Source organism: Lynx rufus, unplaced genomic scaffold, assembly GCF_022079265.1.
Source record: "Lynx rufus isolate CCGP_SWC_20201006 ecotype Redwood Valley unplaced genomic scaffold, mLynRuf1.p SCAF_4, whole genome shotgun sequence".
NCBI classification, from domain to species: Eukaryota; Metazoa; Chordata; class Mammalia; order Carnivora; family Felidae; genus Lynx; species Lynx rufus.
This window is the reverse complement of record NW_025814856.1, coordinates 38,708,585-38,730,127: the sequence shown is the minus strand read 5'-3', so window position 1 is coordinate 38,730,127 and position 21,543 is coordinate 38,708,585. Positions and strand designations below refer to the sequence as shown.

Below are 21,543 nucleotides of genomic sequence, written 5' to 3'. Positions count from 1 at the left end.
TGTCTGGTTCCTTTCCCTCAGTAAATACTGAAGGATTGAATGAATAAATGAATGAATGAATGAGAAGTTAATAAATGAACCACTTTCCTGAATCACAACTGACTGCTTGTATAAGGATCCTTTAAGCTGTAGGCCACGTTCTCAATGGAGGCAAAAAGTGATCCTTGGTGGGGTAAAAAAAAAAAAATCCCACTCTTTTTATACATAAATCAGAGATATATATACAGAACATAAACAAATATATGGCTTTGCTGTGGTATTGACCTCTCACAAGGGAGTAATTATCACAAGGGGCTCTTTTGAGGAGGCCTGGAGAGGTGTGATAATGAAACACTGTCCTTAGTGGTCAGGAAGTTCTTTCCTATCTCTGATGCCTCTGCCTCCCTGTTTCCTCATCTGTAAGACTGAGATAATTGCAGTGCCTACCTCCCTAAGGTTGAGCAAGGTTTTGATGAGCTTGTGTACGGTTCCTGGTGGTGCTTGGCACTTAGTAAAGCTCTTGGATGTTGGCAGCTTTTACTAAAGTGGTGTTGGATACTACCCCTTGGCCTCATCAGTTGACTGGCGAGGATGTGGGTGACGGTGTAGAGCGGTCACACTGCCTGGGTTTGTATCCCGTGTCTGCCGCTTACGGGGTCGGGCAGGTTGCTTAACTTCTCTGTACCTGCTTATTCATCTTCAAGATGGGGAGAATCTTGATACTGATTGTATCATGAGGCCCTGAGAATGAAATGGCACAAGGAGGTAAAAAGCACATAGTAAGTACCTAATAATAATAATAATAATAAACCTCACCTGCCATTATTCACTTACTTCTGTTGGAACATCTTTTTGTAGTTTCCTCAGTCACCTTTTCTGTCAGAAAACCACATAGCACTACTTGTAGATTATTTATTTCAAGGTATTATTCCCCAGATTATGCCCCTACTGACACCTCTACTCACGACAACATATTTAACCTGTCAGTAACTGAGGATTCCAGTCTGTGAATGTCCTAAACATTTGCGAATAGTCCTTAGTATTTAACAACTAGCTTTGGTGCCAATTTAAATTCTTTTGAGGACATGCCTTGGTTCCCCTGTGTTGTTATTCTGTGATTATGTGTTGATTTTTGGACCTTCCCTCTTTCAGCACTAAAAAACTCATTCCTAATTGTGTCCTTGATTTTTCCCCATCCCTGTTGGGATGAAATATGAGAACCATGTGTTATTAATGACTGCTTTACATATAAGGATATAATATGTCTTTTTGTACTTTGAAGCCCTTCAGCAAATCAGAGATGTTGATGGGAGTCGGGGAGGAATGGTTATTCCCATTTATTAGCTGGAGACCCTGATACTGAGAGGTTAGTGCTCCGAAACATCTAGTGGAAACAGCCAATCTTGCCACGTCTCAGGGACTAGAACTCCCGCCCCTTCTAGTTCAATTCTTTTTCTTTCACTCTGCCCTGACTGAGAAGGTGGGGAGGCGCGTGCCTCCAGACGGTCCACTGACCCCTGCTGAGGACACTCTCACTGTAGCCAACAATAATTCTCTTCGCTTGGAGTTAAATTTATTTCCTACTTTCCTGCCTTTCTTGGAAAATTCCATTTTTCATCTAGTTGTGTTTTCCAGATGCTTATTGATTCCTTTCACTCTTTTGTAAACATTTCCAAACTTCCCACATTTCTCCTGTGTTTTTACGTCCTGAATGGACACAGTACAGAATAGGACACAGCTTCTGAACACGCCTGATTTTACCTGTGAGACAATGGAGAGCTACCTGCCAAATGTGATTTGCAAGAGAGGGCTCCCTCGTCCCCACTGTCTTTTAGCTTTCCTACCACAAAACCAGCATTTCCACCCATGAAAACTCATTGCTCTACAACACTCTATCCTGTGTCGACCGTCCGGGTTATCCTCTTCAACATTTGGCCATACTGTGTTCCACCGGTGCCATGTTCACCCCGGTATTTCCTATAAGTTGGCTGAGTTTTTCCTTAAATTTACATAATACAGAAACTTCATATTTCTTTTGTAGGTGGATATCCAGCATCGTTTATCCTAAACAGAAAGTCTTCATCAGAAATACATACAATCTGTTAAAATCAAGAGTGTTCCTTCTGTACCTGTGTACTGCCAGTGGTAATCAAGACATCATCCCTCATCAGAAGGTGTGGGATGGCTGTGCTCTTACGGATCAGTAGGTTAGGACGACAGATTGCCTTCCACATCACTGGGGAGTGAGGGCTGTCGCTTTCAAAAGGAGAGGTTTGGGGCCTGTGTGGCTCAGTCGGTTAAGCTTCCAGCTCTTGATCTCAGCTCAGGTCATGTGAGCACCCTCCCCCCGCCCCCCCCCACACACCATGTCTGGCTCTACACTAACAGTGTGGGGCCTGCTTCTCTCTCTCTCCACCTCTCTCTGCTCCTCCCCTACTTGTGCTCTTGCTCTCTCTCTCTCTCTCTCATAAACTTAAAAAAACAAACAACTGGAGAGGTTTATAGGTCAGTACTGATAATGAAGAGTGATGTGAAGATTGATTCAAATTTTGAACACAAGGGCAGCCCGCAGTGGGTGGCATCCTGCAATGGAATGGCCTGGAATGAACCATTTGGGTGAAGGGAAGGGACCGAGGTAAGAAAGAGAGACACTCAGTGTCTCCGCATTGAAGACAGACAAAAGGTACTGCAGCCAGGACTGCTTCGTGGGTCTGTGGAGCACAGACTTAATTTCAGGTTAAGGCAGGTTTCTTTATCATCTAATTTATTCACCATGTGTATAATGAGATCAACATTTATAGTAACTGTCCATTTGTGCCAACATAGAACTGCAGTCAGGTTACCCATGATCCTCTCCCTGCTGGGGGCCCTCGTATGGGTGGGGCTGAAGGGGCAAATTAAATCTTGCAAAGAAGAGTAATTTAGTCACTTCAAATGTAAAACCTGGTCTCTGAAGGGGATCGGAATATGCCACCCCCTAAAATGCCACTTTAGCATAAGAATTATTTTGAGCTGGAGACAGTTGAGAAACAGCAGACACAAGAGGAGCCCTCTACCCTCCTGTCTGCCTAACATCAGGGCATACATTTCCCTTTTAAGGTGGCGTAAACTTCCATCTGTAAGGGTATCCCCCTTTCTTGTCACTTGAGTCTGCATAGCAAACCTTACTCAACAGCCATCTCTACCATATATGTCCTAGTCACCTCCCCAACTTGCCACCTGTCAGGAGCCCCGAACCCCTTCTCCTTTGGCCAGTCACTTTTCACAGTGTATCACCCTTCATTATAATAGTGTATAAGCTCCTGAGTCCAACCACTTTCTCTGGGCTTTCACTTTCATTCTGTGAAGCCCCTGTGCACTTAAAAGTATCAACATTGACAAAGACACATATACCTGAGGGCCTTATTCAGGAAGCCAGATGCACGCAGCTCTGATGTCTTTCCCCAGGCTTTTCTGGGGGCTCTCTCCTCTCAAAGTTTGAATTCCGCTTAGCTCCCCAATCCAGACTTTGCATTTTATTCAGTGACTGCCTGTGTGGTGAGAGATTGCCCTAACACCCTATCCTTTATTGTATCATCAAGCGATGACCAGACCTCCAAACTTTGGTTCTCTCTGTAAGTCAGGCCTTTTTGGAATTCAGAGCAAAACCCCTTTCTCTATCAAGTGCCCAGCTCTTGCCAATCAGAAGCACTTGGCTTTCAGCCTGTTGTGTCTGCTGTCAGTTAAAAATGTTCTCTAAGTTCTTCAGTTGTCTTCTTTGTTCTGGATTCTTTCTGCCTTCCTCACAAATACCGTTGATCCAGTTGGTGGGAAGCAAGCTCCAGACAACTAGAAATTCATTCCTAATAAAGGAAAATATTTGCATATTATTTTTAAAAAAATACTCTTCTGGGGTACCTGGGTGGCTCGTTGGTTAAGCATCCAGGTCCTGATTTCGGCTCAGGTCATGGTATCAGGGTCCTGACTTCATACCCTTTGCTAATAGCATGGAATCTCTCTCTCCCTCTCTTTCTGCCCCTGCTTCCTCTCAAAATAATTAAATGAACTTAAAAAAACTGCTCTCCTGCTTCATATGCTATGGCCCTTAAGAGAAATTCTGAATTTTGTTTTTTTGGGGGGAGGGGGTATAATTTGCTGGGCGTTTTTGTTTTGTCTTACACCCGGTTGCCTGTCACAGCATGGCATTGTTTTCTTCTCTAGTGTTTTCAAGTATATTGTCTTTTTCTATTCTTGAGAACATTCCAGTAGAAACTCGAGGAGGAAATATGTCAGTTTTTCTGATAGTGAATGATGATCTGTTTGGCAGACGACGGTCAGGTGGCTCCAATCAGAACTGGAGGATTAGGGATTCATCAGGTGGTCACTACTGTCTAGTGAGTCTAACCACCTCTTGCTTCCTTACTTTAGGCAGATCACAAACCTTTGACTTCACCTTGAATCATTAAATTATCCAATGAAATAGCTGTTATCTGCTCATTATGTGGAGAACGAGGTTGGGTTTCAGGGGCCCCATGAACTGTGAAGGTGATCCTGAGAACCATGGTCCTAAATCCAGGTAGACTTGCTTGGATTTTCACCTCCACTGATGAGCCTGCCTCCATTCAAGGAAGTGCCAGAATGATGCTTGAGAACGTACCCACCAAAGCGCAGACTGCAAGGGCAAGTCTGGCCCTCATATATGCAGTTCTGTTCCCCCAGGGACTCATCACAGTGCCCTGCCCCTCACTGGTGTCTGCAAATGTTGAGCAAATGAATGATACCTGACTCTTCTGCCTGTCCTTATCCTTGAGTGATCATTCAGGCTTTTGGAAGAAGCACTTAAGCACCGTACAGAAACATTGTGCTTACATCTGCTTCAACCTACTATTTGCAGGCCGCTTAGAATTAATGATGAGAGTTATAAGAATCCTAAAAGCCATTTGGCTTTTGAAATCTATTTGCAAGTTTCTATCTGTAGTAAAATTTAGGTGCTTGAACAAAAATAAAAATGTGTTACAGAGAATATCATCATGAGTTCTCAAGCTTCCAGTGAAATAGCTCTTTTACTTCTGTGGGTAGGGCGGTGTAAGGAGCTGGGCAGTGCTGGATTCCTTCCTCAAGCTATTTCACCATCATGCATACAGTCGTCTCCCCTTGTCCAACAGGAAGACATCCCGAGGCCTCCTGTGGATGTCTAAAACACTGCCTTGTGCTGAAGCTTACATATACAAAGATTTTTTTTTCCTGTGCAAACATACCTATGATAAAGATGAGTTTATAATTAGGCACAGTAAGAGATTAACAGCAGCGATGATAAAATAGAACAATTATAACTATACACTATAATAAAAGTTACACGAATGTGGTCTTTCTCTGTCTCTCAGAATATTGTCCTGTAGTCAGCCTTCTTGTGATGATGTGAGATGATGAAATGCCCACATGGTGAGGTGAATGACAAAGGCCTGTGACATAGCCACTAAGCTACAATTGAGACCTTCTGCTCTTATGTCAGAAGGAAGACCATCTACTTCTGGACCACAGTTTACCACGGATAACTTAACAAATATTCCACACATTGGATAAGGTTTGCAACAAGTAAACAGACCAGTTTAGTGCCGCAGATTTTAAACGGGGCTCTTTTCAATGGCATCACCAGATGTTTTGCTCCTGTTTTGTGTTCACACACAAACTTGTAAATATGTGCCTTGACAAGTACCTTAAGTCAGAATTCAGTCTATTGCTGTAACTTCTTGGGCTGTAGTCTCCTGTCAGATGTGCCAAGGCTAAAAAAAATCAGCTGTCTGGTTTAAAAGAGAAACTTTTACAGCTACAAACCTTAGCACGATCCTTCGAGTGTTTTCTTTCTGGATGAGGAAAATATTGTGTTGTTCTTTTCAAGGTGCTTCAGACACTCAGTGAAATGCCAGGATACGAGAACTTTGGAAGGAGGGGGGGGTGGGGACAAGGGCAGGTGCTTTGTTTTGGGTGCCCGTTAGGAGGCGTGAAGGTTAACAGCACCAAAGTCCTCTTAGTAAAGGAGAATTTTTATTCTAGCATAATTTGATCCATAAACTACACAGGTCACTGCCACATCATCGCACAAGTCCCAGACTAGAGCTAACCTGCATACTCAATGTGGTTAAGGGCATTTCCTGGCAGGGAGATATCTCTAGCAGGCATCCCTCATTCTGTGACTCCTTGACCTGGTCTGTGGCTTCCAGGATTGGAGAAGGATGTGCCTAAAACATATAGTAACGTTTTCAAAGGAAATAGCATAGTATTTAAGAGCACACATTTTGGGGGGCACTAGGTGTCTCAGGCAGTTAAGCCAGGTCATCATCTCGGGGTTCCTGAGTTTTGAGTCCCGCATCCGGCTCTGCGCTGACAGCTCGGGGCCTGCTTCAGATTCTGTGTGTGTGTCTCTCTCTGCCCCTTTCCCACTCGTGCTCTCGCTCGTTCTCTCTCTCTCTCAAAAATAAATATTAAAATATTCTTGAAAAAAAAAGACACGTTTTGCAATCTAACTGTGGGGTTTCAAATTCCACCTCTATCTGTTCACTTTCACACCCCAGACAGATATTGGAGCAGTGTTACCATCTCCACCAGTAGCAAACCATTATAGGGCGAATACCTCCATAAGGACAGATACCTGTTTGGGGGCCTGCTGTGGTTACCACTGACCTATTTTCAGCTCTTCCCTATGTAGCACCACTTTTGTATAAGGATCAAGATATTCTTGATAAATCTACTGCCAAGTAGTTTTCTCTTCTCTTTTTTGGTCAGGTGGTTTTCTGACTTAAATTTTGTCTTACATTTCATTGCAGGTGCTCTTGCCATTAATTTGGCTTTAACTTTTACACCGACAGGCTTGAACACCTCATAAGGAGTACCATCCAGCCTACATAAAAATTTCATTTACTGATATTACCCCATTGAAAAGGCCCCAGTTGTTCTGTTGTTCTGTTAATTGTGCTTTCCTCACATCTACTAGGAAACCCAGCCAATCCCCCTTTACTGACCTCACCACACAGAGTGATAACTCTTGTTTGCGTAGTAATTCTACACACAGAGTAGATGATGTAGTGGTACTATGGCCTGTTCCAAACGGTCTGAGAAGGGTTTTCTTATTTTAAGCCTAATCCTCGTCCCAATCCTAGTGGCCGTACTAAACAGCGACTCTGGAACAGATTAGTCTCCGTGCCTGCATTTCCTTATGTGGAAAACAAGAATGATAATTGGGCCCCTAAATGAGGTTTTCAGTAGGATAGATTCCACGCGTATGTAAAAGTTCATGGGCCAAAGCCTGGTGCTCTCGCTGCTACTCTTACTACTGTTACTATTATTCTGTTATTTTTATATAATCTGGTTTTGTCTACTAGACGCCCTGTGTCTTAGTTCCAGCTACTATAATAGAATACTACAGACTGTTTGGCTTAAACAGTAGTAGACACTGGTTTCTCTCAGTTCTGAAGGCTAGAAGTCCAAGCTCAGGGTTCCTACAGGGTTGAGTTCTGGTTTACAGCCAGCCATCGTCTTGTTCTATCCTCACACCATGGAAAGAGGGCTTGCTTTTCCTGTCAGGACACTGATCTCGTTGTGGGAGCTCCATCCTTCTGACCTAATTACCTCCCAAAGACCACCCTTCCTGATCCCATCCCATTGGAGGTTAGGGTTTCCATATATGAATTTGGGGAGGACAGGAACATGGAGTTCTGTTTTGGGCAACTTGTTGCTTTAGTACCCGAGCTGTTCCCTGTTCATTCTAGGAGGGAAAGGAAAGGAGACAGTACATAAGGTGATCCCTCTCTGCCTCCTCTTCTGTAGCTATCGCCTAATCCAGAGTGGAACAGTCTCCTTCGGGGCTTAGAAAGAAGGCGGGTCTGTGTTATAAGGAAATATGGTTCAGTACATGGATTCAGCACTCCAGTCTTTGTTAGATGCCATCGACCTGCCAGAAACGTCATTAGCAAGGTCCTTGCTCAGTTATATGTGGAGATACGTTGCATAGGAATGTTTAATAACCATAGCTTCCTGAAGCATAGAATTTGGTCTGACATCAGCAAGGAACGCTCTTTAATGCTATGTTACATTTTCTAGTAGGGAACTAGAAAGAATACTGAAAAGAAAATCTATTTTGAATGGTTAAGACTTAATGAGAATCTGATTTTTTTTTCTTTAATGCATTAATTTTATAATCTAGTGGCATTGTAAATCAATACTGGGTATATTAAACAAAGTGTTTTTCTTTTGAAGATATTCTGGAGTGTGTACAATAATATCCCTCCTGTGACTAGCCTGCCTTTGAGATGTAGTTATCATTTAATGAGAGGAGAGAGGCGACCACTTTGGTAAGTGTCTAACTTGTAATTTGAGGTTAAGGTGGGAGGGAAGTGGTCGTGAACCTCATAAAATATTTACCTCGTGCCAAATTGGAATGCCAAAGTAATTTTCTCCTGGTAATGATGGAAAGTAATTTTAGCTATTACTTAATTATGAAGGAAGCCGCTGCTCACAGTCTCCTTCACCTTGGGCTCCAGGATGATTCGTGTTCCCCACTGCACACCCCATTGTCGTCTCACCAAAAATAGGTCATCGTTAGCATGCAGAAGTTAGGGTGCAGCTCTTTGTGTGGAGTGCTGCTTCTTTTGGGTGTGTTCTTTCATTTGCTCATTAATGGCCTGGACAGTGGAGTGAAAAAGCCTAGAGGCTTTCGGGAGATGAGAGGAACAGATGGAGTATCCTTGTCTGTTGTATGGTTGCTCCCCAGAGACCTATCTCACGTGGACCACATAAAGAGCATCGTGATCCAGGCCATGGCCCGGGGTCTAGAGGAAGGTATCCTTCTTTAATAGCTTGGTGTCATGATGAGGTTGGCAGACAATAAGCCAGTTTGCTTAGGCTGGAGTCTCAATTAGTAATCCGTTCTTATATCACGTCCCTCCACTGTTCTGAGTTATTTACTCGTTAATAAAATGGAAATAGGCCCTGGCTCATTTGGTAGCCAATGACAGAAGCCTAACGTGGGCATAGATAGATAGATAGATAGATAGATAGATAGATAGATAGAATTTGTCTTTGTCCCTGTAACTGAGCTGTCCACTGGTTAGGGCCGATTTCTGGCATATCTGAGTGCTCAAATGTTATTAGGAATCTGATGCTCTCCATCAGATTTATTATGCTTTCCTCTGGGTTGATTTAATTTTTCGGGCAGGTTTTCCCATGTGTGGTGGCAAAATGGCTTTCCTGAGTTCCAGGCTTACGCCTTACGTGTTGAATCACTGTCAGCCTTCGCCAGACCCATTAACATGCCAAGGCTGGCTCTCCTTGGCTCACCGTGGGCCCTCTTTTACATCCCTGACCAGTGACTGGGACTAGGAAGAGGCAGTTATTCTCGTAAGCAGACCTGGGTCATAAGCCCTCTTGTGAGGCTAGGATGTGGAATCAACCCTGTTGGAATGGGTCTGATATAAAGTAGGGGACAAGTAGCTCCTTAAAGGGAAATTGGGGTACTTCTCCCAGAAGAGCAAGCAGATACTAAACAGGAAAACATAGGAGATGCCCACCATGGGGGCCAAGTGTCCTATTAGGCATACGGTACAAGGTTGATATGAAAATCAAAGGAGACAATATCATGAATGTGGCTCTGAAACATAAAGGTGTTTACATATGGAAAGCCCTGTATTAATTGGTGTGTCCCCAGATAGTGCAGGGAACATCTCATCTCCGCCTCCTTCAGGGTGAGAAACAGGTGTCCCATCACCACCCCTGCCCTTGTGGCCCCTGAATCCCACTTTCTTCCCTCCCTGTCTCCACTCTGTTCCTTTCTCTTTCATCTGCTTCCTTGTCTGGTGAAAGGATGGAGGGAGAGTTTATTGAAGAATGTTCTATTGTTTGTTGTTTTTAATGTCACCTGTTGTTGAACTAAATGCATGTAATTCCTTAATCCTTGAGTATAAATTTAAACCTTGGTCTCTGATCCAGGGAAGAGGAGAGTAATGCCAAGGGTGGCGTCTGGAAGATGAAAGTCCCCAAGGACAGCACGGTAGGTTAATTCTAACCCTTTTCTAGAACTGGCTATGGTTGCGATTGTTGTTGACTGCATATGGTGAGCATCTTGGGCTTTTTAGACTGTCCACCTGGTAGTCTCAGAACAGGACTGGGGGTGAGAAATTCTGTTCTGACCTTGGCGATTTTCTGCCTCACGGTGTCACCTTGAAAATGTAGTATCGTGTTTCTCTAGAGGGATGATGTGGTAGTGTGACTGTATCGTAAAGTCTGAAGAGCCACATACCCACAGACCTCCCAGAAAGGCTGACTGTGGCGGTCATTTCCTCACCAGCCATAACTAACGTGTGGAAATTGGTGTACATAGTGAGAAGCAGGATCCCGCCCACCAAGGGCTCACTCGTCCTTCCTCCCCTGATGTTGGTGCAGAGGCAGGAGATGCTTGGAAGGCCAAGCGTCCTACCATTCTTGGGGGTTTTGTGAGAGGCTGTCCCTAGCCTCCCTGAGGGGCTGATGAAAGCCTGGTTGGTGGGACGCTTGTTTCTAGCGGCCAAACCTCAGAAACCGAGATTTTCTAGGAATGGGCTCGCATTCATCATGCAGACTGAAAATGAACACGCAAACCTATTCTTAAGCTTTGGGAAACCAAAACACTTCTTTGAAAATGGATGAAAGGGCACAAGCTACCCAAGTCACCTTTTCATGGTTTCTTTTATGTGGATAAGCTCAAAGAACTGCAGTGTCTCCAGAGACCCATAGGTTTGAGTCATTTCCCTAGAAGCACAAACCTAAAGATATGACCGGATTTATTTGTGAATGATGCAAGCTGTCGCCAAGATGCGCAGCTCCAGGATTTGCCTGGTGTTTGGCTTTCCTAAAAAATGTCAGCGGAGCGAACAACCAGGCCAGGCCTGTGAAGCTCCTCTTGCCCCCCTTTCGAAGGAGGGAACGCAGAGAATGGAAGAGAATGAGAGAATGTAAGTTGTTTTTCATTTCGGCGACAACGCCTTTTCCTTCTCAGGTTCTTTATTTACCCACACCAGGCTTTGAGTTACGGTAGAAACAGTCGTGATGTCAATGTGTGCCAAACGGTAGCTGTTGTGCACCTTGGCCCTTCCTCTCCCTGGCCATGTGCAGTCACAGATAATAACATGTTCATATTTGTACAAGTGTCCTCATGCCAAGAACCTCACGCCCTTTGAATTGTGGAGGAGTGGGAGTGTGGTGGGCCAGCCTTGTCTGACGTGCCAGCCAGGGCAGGGAACTTCCCCTTGCCCCTGGCTTCCTTGCGACACCCTCAGCTTCATCACCAACAGTGTAAGACACTGCACGTGGGATAGGTGGGGAATGGAGAAGATGATTTCGAGAAGGGAGCATCTAGGAAAGGGAAAATAAAATCCTCCTTGACAGTGAAAGGTCACAGTGCTTAATTGCTATCCTCTTGGTTAAAAATTCAGCGAGGCTGCTTTCAGCTTCTTAGAACATAGTAATAAACATTATTATTAATAGTTAATATGTAGCGAGCACCTGGCATAGAGCAAGTCTGCAGCTATTTGCTGAATGGAACTTAACTGTTAGGTTCTGTTGCTGCAGTCACAGTGCTAAGCCCTTTGAATGCATTTGTTGACTAATTTCATGGTCACAACAGCCCTGGGAGGCCAGCCCGTTGTTATTCCCCGCTTCGCCTAAGGAAACTGAGACTCCCCGGGGTTCCTCACTTCCCCCGTTACAGACTATGCAACCTGTCAGGATTCAAACCCAGTTCTGAGAGAGCTCAGGGCCTGTGAACTCTGGCAAGGACGATAAATAGGGCCAAGAACTTTTCAAAGGGGAATAACTGGAAGCACTTCTAGGCCTCCAGTTACCTGTGAGTGCACGCTAGGTGCTGACTGGATGGCCTTAGGAGATCTTGGGTGGAAGGGGCTCCAGGTCTGTCACTTGTAGGAGGTGGATGGGCACACGTACTGATCCTTCCAGGGATATGCATAAACAGTTGGTCTCCAGTGGATGGAAGTCTGCAAGTCTCTAGTATTCCCTAAACCGGAAATTTCCTTAAGTGCTCATCACTTGGGTCACTTTTTAAGTACCTTATAAACTGCAAGAAAAACAGAGGGAAGGAAGGGTTTGGGAGAGAAGGATTTTACTAATAGCATTCAGCTGTAGTCAGGTGATCCATTTTGAATCAATGAAAGGTAAAGGAATTGAACATTATACGTTTGAAAACATTCTTCCCCCACCCCCCATTCTTTTGAACTTCATACTGGGTTTTACTAGAGATTGGCTTTGTGGCTTTGGACACAAAGGCTTTGGACACAACTTTGGACCTCTCGTATGTCTCTGTGTAAGGTTATCTGTAAAACAATACAGTATGTGCCAATAATGGGAGTGTTGACACCTGTGATCTGGGGATGTCTGTGGGCTCCAAATATGGGCATGAAAAGTGCATATGAAGCTGAAGAAAATGTGACTTGTTTAGCTCCTGGAGATACTTGTCTAAAAATATCTATGTTGTTATTGGTCTTTTTTTTTGTTTATTTTTTGTTTTTGTTTTTTGTTTTTTTTTGGTTTTGTTTGTTGTTTTTTATTCTTTTCCCATGCCAGTCCACAGTTTGGAAAGAATTGTTGTTAGCGACAATCGGGGAACAGTTCACAGACTGTGCCGCTGCAGGTAAAGAAGCCCGCACCATCGTTCCCCCGCTCATGTGTGCTTGGCTTGTGCTTGTCCCTCGGAGAGGTTTGTTTTTGTGCGTTTGGCTTTTGACATGTTTCGAAGTTGTTTACTGTGTAACTGTGAAGTTACTTAGGTTTTTTTCATGTGATCATGGCATTTCGTGATGCGTGTATGTGTGTATGTGTGCATATTGACGTGTGTGTGTTACATGTATACATATGTGTGTATGCATATATTTTTTCCCACATAGCTCGTCTTAATAGTATCCATGAACATCTGTCCAAAGTAAATAGCAGAAAGAAAAGAAAATTTGGTATCGTTTGGCTCTTAACACAATTTGGGGGAGGATTCTTATTCCAGTTCGTCCAGGGGGGGAAGTGCCTTTGAGGTCTAGTGGGGTTTACAGTTAGTCAGGCACAGCCCTTTCTGTCCTCCTTAGTTTTTTCTCCCTTCCTCCTGTCCCTCTTGTGGTCCCCTACCTGAACAGACTTAACAAAGGCCAGGCAAGGATGTGCCCACCATTATTACAATTGAAGCTGAAATATAAGGTCTAGAGGCATTTTCAAACATTGAGTGAATTTCTCCAAGCCTACATAAGCCCATTTTTATTTTGCTCTTTTTTTTTTTTTTTTTTTAAATCATGAAAACACTGAAAGAGGAGAATTGAATTGTTTGTTTCAAGTTTGGTTTTCTTCCTGGCTAGTTCCTTCAGAATGCTCCTGAGGTAATATTTAGAATAACAATTTACCTGCTCAGCTTTCAGGTAAAAAAACCTTTTTTTAGGTAAATTAGTACCGATTGATTAGTCCTCAGATGTCTTAGTTGGTACTGCCTTCAGGCCCGTCCCCCCTCCCCAGGCCACGCCAGTGTCATGGCTAGTTTCAAATTCATCTAGTAGCAGTCTCAATAATTCTTCTTTTGTTTTGCTTCCTTATTACACCAGTTTTCATTCCCTTAAGACAAAACCTGGGTTTGGATGAAATTGTCTTAAGAGTACAGGTTTCTTCTGTTTTAACAGGGAGTCATTAGCAGCTTCACAATATGAAGCCAAAAATGCGTCCTGGGTATAATTATAAACACATAAATCCCTGGGAGAGGAAGTTTCCTGTGCAAATTATTCCTGTTTCCAGAACCAGGGAAAATAGTCTAAGTAATAATAAACAGCCAGGATTGAGTAAAGAAGGCCTGTTGTTCCGCGGTTGACTTAGGAAGCGAGTCCACTATTAACTGTCCGTTAAGCATTAGCTCTTCTATTAAGCTGGCTCTGCCCCCTGAAGCAAGTCGGCCAGTCTCTCTGGGCCTCCCTTCCCCCACCTTTAAACAGTGGCTCCTCCTAGCTGTCATGGTGCCGGTACCCTAAAATAATTAGGGTGTTGCTGGTCGATTCTACTTATGAATATTACACGTCCGCTGATGGATCTGCCTTTGCGTAAGAGTTGCAGCCTTTTACCACGCCGCTTCTGAAAGTGCTATGCTAGTAGGATCCACCTAGTTACCGACAGCCAAGCCAAACCGAAATCCTGACGCCTCAGCAGAGTCAGCATCCATCAGTCACAGCACCCTCTGGCCAACAGTGTAGAAGTAGGCCCTACCCAAAGACCAGACAATGTTGATGTTTCCTACACAGCTGACCTCGTGTCTCCGTGGCCCTTCTTGGAAATGGTCAACTACGCGTAGGGTTTCTCTCTTTACTTGGTGATTTTCTGTTCACATAGAAGTTTTAATAGTGAGTTTTAGCAAGTATATGTTGGAGGTGTAAGTTTTTTTAAAAAATGAGAAACCTGAACTAAAACAACATTTTTGATGCAATAATAAGTTTCTCTCGGCCAAGGAATGGCCACCATCAGGTCCTATTTGTTTTTTTGGAAATTCTGGGTTAAATGTGACATATATGCAGCAAAATACACAAATTGTAATGTGTACAGCTTGATAAATATTCGTGAAGTAAACAGGTTCCTGTAACTGCATTCTCAGGGAGCAAGCAGAACATCACTTACCCCCCCAGAATCCTTCCTTGCCCTCCCTTCCCCCAAAGGTGGCCACCCGATCTGGCTTCTGATACCATAGGCTGATTTTGCCTGTCTTCAAACATTTATATAAATGGCATCATTTAGCGTCAAGTTATACACATTTAGCCAGGATCAATGCAGGGAGGGAGGAAAGGAAAGGAAGGAGGAAACAAAGGAATTATTTTACTAAAGACGAATTGCTTTAGTAAATTGAACATGCCCTCGCTTAAATTGTATTAAATACTAGAATGTTTTAACCCCCAGAAGACAGCTGGAAAAATTGACGGTATAAATATTTAGATATATGGATTTAGAGCAAATTAGGCCAGTTAGACAAAGCATATTATTCAAGGCAAAATTTCCTAATTTTGATAATGCTCATCTTTCGCATTTTACTTATAGATGTTGAGCATGCAAGTGGAGAGAGCTGACCGTGTTTCATTAATATGCCAGGAGCATGCAAACCAGGAGTCAAAACTCTTTACTCCTGTCATTTTCCTGTAAATTAACATACAGTAAGTGGCTGCAGGGGTGCATATTATGGTACAACAAAGCCTTACTTCCCCAGCCACCATTTTCAAATATCCACAAAGTGGACCCCAGTCCAGAATTTAGTTAAATAAAAGACCTACATTAATCAGTGTAGATGAGTGCTTTAATGTCCCTTTACGGAAGCCCCAGAATAGCAGAGCCAAACTCCGAAGATATTTACTCTTGCTTTATATACAACGCTAACAGATGGCCGTTGGTTCTGTAGCCCAGGGTTCAAAACCCGAAGGGGGATGGCCAGGGAAAAGCACTGGAGAGCAGAAAGAATGAAAAGGAAAGGAGCAGACAAGCAAACCACAAAAAAACAGAATGAGGCACTTGGAACACACAGTTTGGGGCCAGTTAGTATTGGGGCAAATAGCGCTCACCGCCCCACGATCTCTGAACGCTTGGCAGGCAGTCAGGAGAAATACTTGCTGTTTTTAACAAAGACAGTCAAGCATCGAGGAAAAGTTCATTTGAGTTCACTTGGCTTTCATAGGATAGAGCGTTATGCAACCCATTTTAGAAAAAGTCTCATCAAAACAGACTAAGAAATCAGTCAAAAAGCTTTGGTAACATGTTAAAAAGGATAAATTACTTATCTGGAAAATTCGTTTGGCTGGAACATGATGTTTATCTAAGTTCCTGGATAAATGTGATGTGACTGTTTCAGCTTTTGTCCACTAACTTGCTTTTTGTCCAACGTTTCCCCTTAGAAACAATATTTATTACGAGTTCTCTTGTGTCACCTTTTTATTATCGAGTCCATAATTTGCAGCTAACATGATAAGTGCTTAAAAAACAATGTAGACAGACTTGACATTATCACTCATTTCTTTTTTCCCTGCCTTCCCTCAGATGATGAAGTAATAGGAGTCAGTGTCAGTGTCCGGGACCGGGAAGATGTCGTCCAAGTCTGGAATGTAAATGCGTCTTTAGTGGGCGAAGCAACCGTTTTAGAAAAGATCTATGAACTTCTGCCCCACATATCTTTTAAAGCAGTATTTTATAAACGTAAGTGCTTCATTTTCAGTTATTACTTTCTAGCTTATTCTGTCATCCTTTTAAAGATAGAGACTGTGTTGCAAATGAGATGGAGGTAGAATCACTCAAAATTCTATAATCCAGAAAATAATTCAATAAAATACACGTGTTTTGTTTAAAAAAAAAAAGTTTAGTCTCAGAAATTAAAATGAGATTTTATTATCATCTAAACACATGAATCAGAAAAGGTGATACATATCGTATTTATTGCAGAAATTTAAGCCTGATCTTAAATTTGTCATTCTCAGGGAAAAAATTACCTTCTATTTGAAGCAACAATAACAAAAATGTTATTATATGAGCTGGCAGGTAGATATTCAATCATCCCTTCATAAACAGGAATTTATAATGTATAACATCTGTATTTGTGGAGGAACTTGTTCTGAGCGCGGGGATGATTGAATGTTCTACTGAAATGCTAATACTTCCTCATTACGGAAGACCGTGACACAGAACGAAAGAGAATTCACGCACAGTGGTGAAATGTTAACAGTATGAATAGGTGTGTGGACCCATTGTTTCCATCATGATTCATGTTCATTGCTTTTGTGTGCTCTTTTGAAAAAGTCATCTTTTTCATAATGAAAACACCCCTGTGCTTATTAAACCAATGTTTGGTAGATCAAACTGCAGGTTACACTTTTAACAGTGAGTTAGAGAAACGTACTGATAGCCCTACACATACATAGGATAAATTCCTACTTCCCAAACTACCCCAAGAGCCGATGACCCAATTTTTTAAACTCTGGTATTTCATGGACTCTGGGATGCCCTTGACTATGGTGTCATTTTACTATTCGTAAGAAGGAAAAATAAAAGGCTCCCAATTAAACGATGACATTGTATTGATTCCAGGGGTCTTGAGATGTGGGGTGGGGAGTGGGGAGTGCATCTCAGTTTTGCTGAGATATACTCCATTACTGTTTCCCAACCCCTTGCCAAAAAGGAGGGGAAAAATCAAATGCTCTTTGGAGATTGCCTTAGTATCATAGAGGTTATTAAAACAAAGACCTCCCTCGTAGGAATCCTACGTTCCCAGACCAAATGATTTAGATTTTAAGCAACAAGACTGACCTGTTTCTGTCGGTATTCAGGAGGTGCTCAGCTTCTGAATTTTAAATGAAAGTTTAAATAAAAGAGATAGAAAGATGGCCCTGCCGAAGTTGATTCTTGGCTGTGCAGTGTGGAAATTGCACATTTGCAGATGCAATTTTCCCTCCTTAGGGCACATTAATTGTATTTTCAATCCAGATATTAATTGAAAGGTCACCAGGGGTCTTTTCTGGTTTTTCTCCTTCACAAGCCTGTCTGGAAGAAGTGTGTTTCATGGCCATTTATAAATGGGGCTATAGCATTCTTTACCACCTTTGAAGCAACTCCACATTTGACTCAGAAGAGGAGAGAAGCAGTTTGGAATCATTAAGTCAGGCACTCTGAATTTTTGTCCCCCCTTCAACGGTGTGACCTTGAGCAAGTCACATCTTCCCATCTGTTCGCTTTCTCACCAAAATATCGAGGAGGTTCGTCTTAAATGATCTCCAAGGTTCCTTCTACTTCAAAATTCTCTCATTAAATTTGCAAGTAACATGGTTAGCAGCAGGTCCAAGATGATAGGAGTATATCATTAGAAAATTAAGCCACAGGGTGGTTAGGCTAGTTTTTAGGACAGTGGTAATAATCAGGTAAGACTGAATAAGGATGAGTCACAGCTTAGTTGTTATGATGGCTTGAGGGGCGGGGGGGGGGGGGAGGGGAAGCCAAATCTGGGGGAAAAGTTGCAACATGGCCAGTTGAATCAAGTTGAATAGATGCCCTAAAGATAGATGCCATTGTGAAGTTTGTGAGTAATGCAGAACTGGCTAGGGTCTCTGTAGAAATCCATATTTTAATGGCATAAATTAACATTTAAAGACTCAAACGATTATTCAAATAAAAATTTGAATTGGAAAAAACAAGCAATTCTCTTTATTTTATATAAAGCAGGCAGTCCTTTACTCAGTAGGGTTATTATATACCACGTGCTGCAGAATTGATTTGGAAAAATGAGGTTTGTGCAGAAATCTTATTCACAGCATGATGGAGAACAGTCGTAGGGTGAGCTAAGTTAGAAATGGCCAACTCTCTGCTTTTATTCTGTCTTGTTAATAGGATCCTGGTGTAAGTATTCACAAGTGTACGAAAGCCAGGTGACATGGCAGGTTTTCCATGTGGAAAGAGCCCAAGCATATTCGGTCAAGACCTCCGGCAGGGGAGATGAGAACTGGGCCGTTGTTAAGTCATACATGATTTGGATACAGAATAATTATTTGACTGAGAAACTCACAGTGTACAGAGACCCTTCCCCCGCCCAATCCCCCCCCCCCAGTTCTACCCTCCCCCACACCAATTCTGTCACCTTCTTCAGGGCAGCTGAATGACATCTTTTTGATGTGAGAATTATTTAGAGCAGAGGTTGGCAAACCATGAACCTTATGCCAAATCTGCCCCCTCCTTGCCTTCTTTTTTGTAAGGGCTGCAGCTAAGAATGGTTTTCACATTTTTACATGGTTGGAAAAAATTAAAAGAAGAACGACATTCTGTAACACAAGAAAACTGTATGAAATTCAAATTGCAGTGTCCGTATATAGACGAAGTGTACTGGCACCTAGCAGGGCCTCTTTGTGCCCACGTGGTCTGTGGCTCCTCCAGTGCTGGCAGTGGCACGGTTAATTGTTGGGACAGACACCGGATGGCCCGCAGAGCATAAAATGTTTATTCTCTGCCCCCTTCCAGAACAAGTCCTCTGACTCCTGATTTCAAGAATTCTCTATTCTCTTGCCACCAAGGCTAACCTAAGGCTGAAAGAACTTGTGTCTCTCAGAACTCGACCAGTTCTGAATGTTCCATTCTGCTATCTCCGTGGCCCATCACACTTGCATTATTCTGGTATCTCAGCTATGCCCACCCCAGAATGGTCCCTCACACTCAGAGCAATAAAAATCTCTGGACAGTCCGTATCTCTTGATTTATCCCTTGGAGCCCAGCAACCCTGAGAGGTCTGTTGGCTTCACCACTTGACCCAGCATCACTGCATATTTTAGTGCAGATCAGACCCCGTTTGCTTCAGTACCGGCCTGAAAAACTGTTTTAAAAAGAAAACAAAATCATAAAAAGTGAAATATTTGTAAAGATTTACATGTGAGAAGTGTTCAGTTAGATCATTTCTGTAGGCTGTCCTTAGGAATTTGGCCAACTCACAGTATCCCAAGAGCTCTAAGTGTGCTTCCCCCACAGGGTTTTATCCAAAGAACAGGTTGGGATGAACCTCCAGGATGATCCTGAAGGGAAAACGATCCCTTTGCCTACCCCTTCACCCCTTTAGACACTGGTCTGAAGAATTTAGTCTATACTAAAAACAGAGAATTGGGAGGGGCTTAACAGGTGAAGCCGGCCAGCCCATCCATTCACTGCCCATGGGAGGTGGGGGGAGGGGTGGGGACCGGAAGACAAAGCACAGAGAATTCTGATTTGCCTTTGGCTTTATTAGACCCAAGCCCCGGTGGCTTGTCCCCTTGAGAGAAGAGGACCTACCCTTGCTTTATGATGATGGTTAGCCGGATTCAGGAAGTGGATTTCCACCCTTGGCTTTTTTTGTCTTGGACAAGATGTTATGCATTTCATGAATGTCTCATTTCCGACTTCCACTTTACAAAATTGTTAAGTCTTTGAAAAATACTTTTGATAGCACCATTTTTTTATTCTAGAGTTCCTAATTGTAATTAGTAATTTCATAAGCCAGGCTATAGGACTGGGAGGGAGATTTTTTTTTAATTAAAAAAGAAAATATGATTGGAAAAAATAAAAGACCCATCAGTTTTTTGAAACTTCATTTCCCACAGGGGTGCTCAGAGGTGGGGAGATGTAATACGATTGCTACCCGCTTGTGTTGTTCTTTTGTTTTGCTTTATTTTTGTTCTATTTTATTTCTAAAGATAGGTCCATGAATGGCCCTGGCGTGGGTAACATGGGGTCTCCCACCCCATGCATTCTGTGGGGCACATTTTCCCCTGTAGCATGGGAAGACTTGCATATTTCTCTTCATCAGCTCGTGGGGATTACTCATCCTCTCGGCACAGCAAGAAGAAACAGGCAGCATGCCCATTGCTTGTTTATTCCTTGTTTTAATTTTCATTATTACGTTTCTCAGGAAATGCACGCCTTAGCTAACAGTTACTGGCACAAAAAGGTATTTGCATTCTTGCCAACATTTGGGGAAACTGAATGAGATGCCTTAGAGAAGGGTTGCCCCATCCTTTGCTTAAAGTTTTCTTTCCTTTTTTTCTTTTTTGTTTTTTTCTGTCCTTTAGCCCATGAAGAGCATCATGCTTTTGAAGGTGGACGTGGAAAACACTAATTGCACTCTAAAGAATTCTTTGTCCTTTGCTGATTGGTTTTGGAAACGGTCTTAACAGGAGGGAGAGTGAAGAGAAGACTTGCCGAAGCCCGATGCTGGTCCATTTAGAGTGGGTTTCTGCCCTTGCAGACTGGGCACTTAGGGCTCAAAGTGGCAGGTGGGGTTGGGGGAGACTGTGTGGGTTTCTACCGTCACATTATTTGCTTTTTTTTATTTTTCTTTTTTGGCTTTTTAAATTCTCTGTTCTTTTCACTCTGGGCTTTTTTTTTTTTTTTTTTTTTTGGGGTCCTTTTAAATTTCCTTATTCAGTCTAATTATTGTTTTCTACACTCCCCTTTTATTGAGGCACAAGAAATCGGTTTCCCTTTAAGTAGCTCTGCTGTACCTAGTTAATGAGAATATGCATAATCGTGACAATACTGCTTTTGAAAACCACACTGTACTTGGAGGAATACTAGCTTGGTGAAACCTGTCTTGATTATTTGTTGTGACACATTCCTACACACTGTGCACTGGGCATTGTTTTTTTTTTCTGTCCCAGGAAAAAGAAAAACCATACTTAATCTGATTTTGCACTGACAGCACACACATCTTTTATTTTTCTTTACTTTTTAAACTTTTTTTTTTTTTTTTTTTTTTTTTTTTAGCAATAAAAGGAAAATAATAGTTGGGTTGCCTAACATGAAAACTTATAATCACAGTTGAGTATCAGGATATAAATCAAACTCTAGGTCTTCAGACCCTCTGTGGAAGTATTTCTAAGCACAATTTCAATTCGGCCTTTTCGAAGGATAGGCACAGAGTGGTAGCAAGGAATTTCTCCTGGTAGGAAACCTTGTATTTCTGACTTAAAGAGGAGGTGATGTTTTAATTGTTTGAGGTAAAGCTGCTTCTGAATTTTGGGTATGTGTACCCACCCACTTAGGGCTTTC

At 42.7% G+C, this 21,543-nt stretch overlaps 1 protein-coding gene across 4 annotated transcripts in view; it reads left to right on the top strand.

The window, feature by feature from the left end:
• The window catches only part of EIF4E3 (eukaryotic translation initiation factor 4E family member 3), a 41,178-nt gene extending 19,979 nt beyond the window's left edge, over positions 1–21,199 (top strand). For 2 of the 4 annotated variants that reach the window (XM_047094964.1, XM_047094963.1), the window contains exons 3-7: positions 8,212–8,306; positions 9,940–10,000; positions 12,565–12,631; positions 16,033–16,188; positions 20,565–21,199. In XM_047094964.1, coding sequence (XP_046950920.1) covers positions 8,281–8,306; positions 9,940–10,000; positions 12,565–12,631; positions 16,033–16,188; positions 20,565–20,611 — 357 coding nt within the window. In that variant the 5' untranslated portion in view covers positions 8,212–8,280 and the 3' untranslated portion in view covers positions 20,612–21,199. The other 2 variants (XM_047094966.1, XM_047094965.1) reach the window with 2 other exon arrangements.
• Positions 21,200–21,543: the final 344 nt, after the last annotated feature.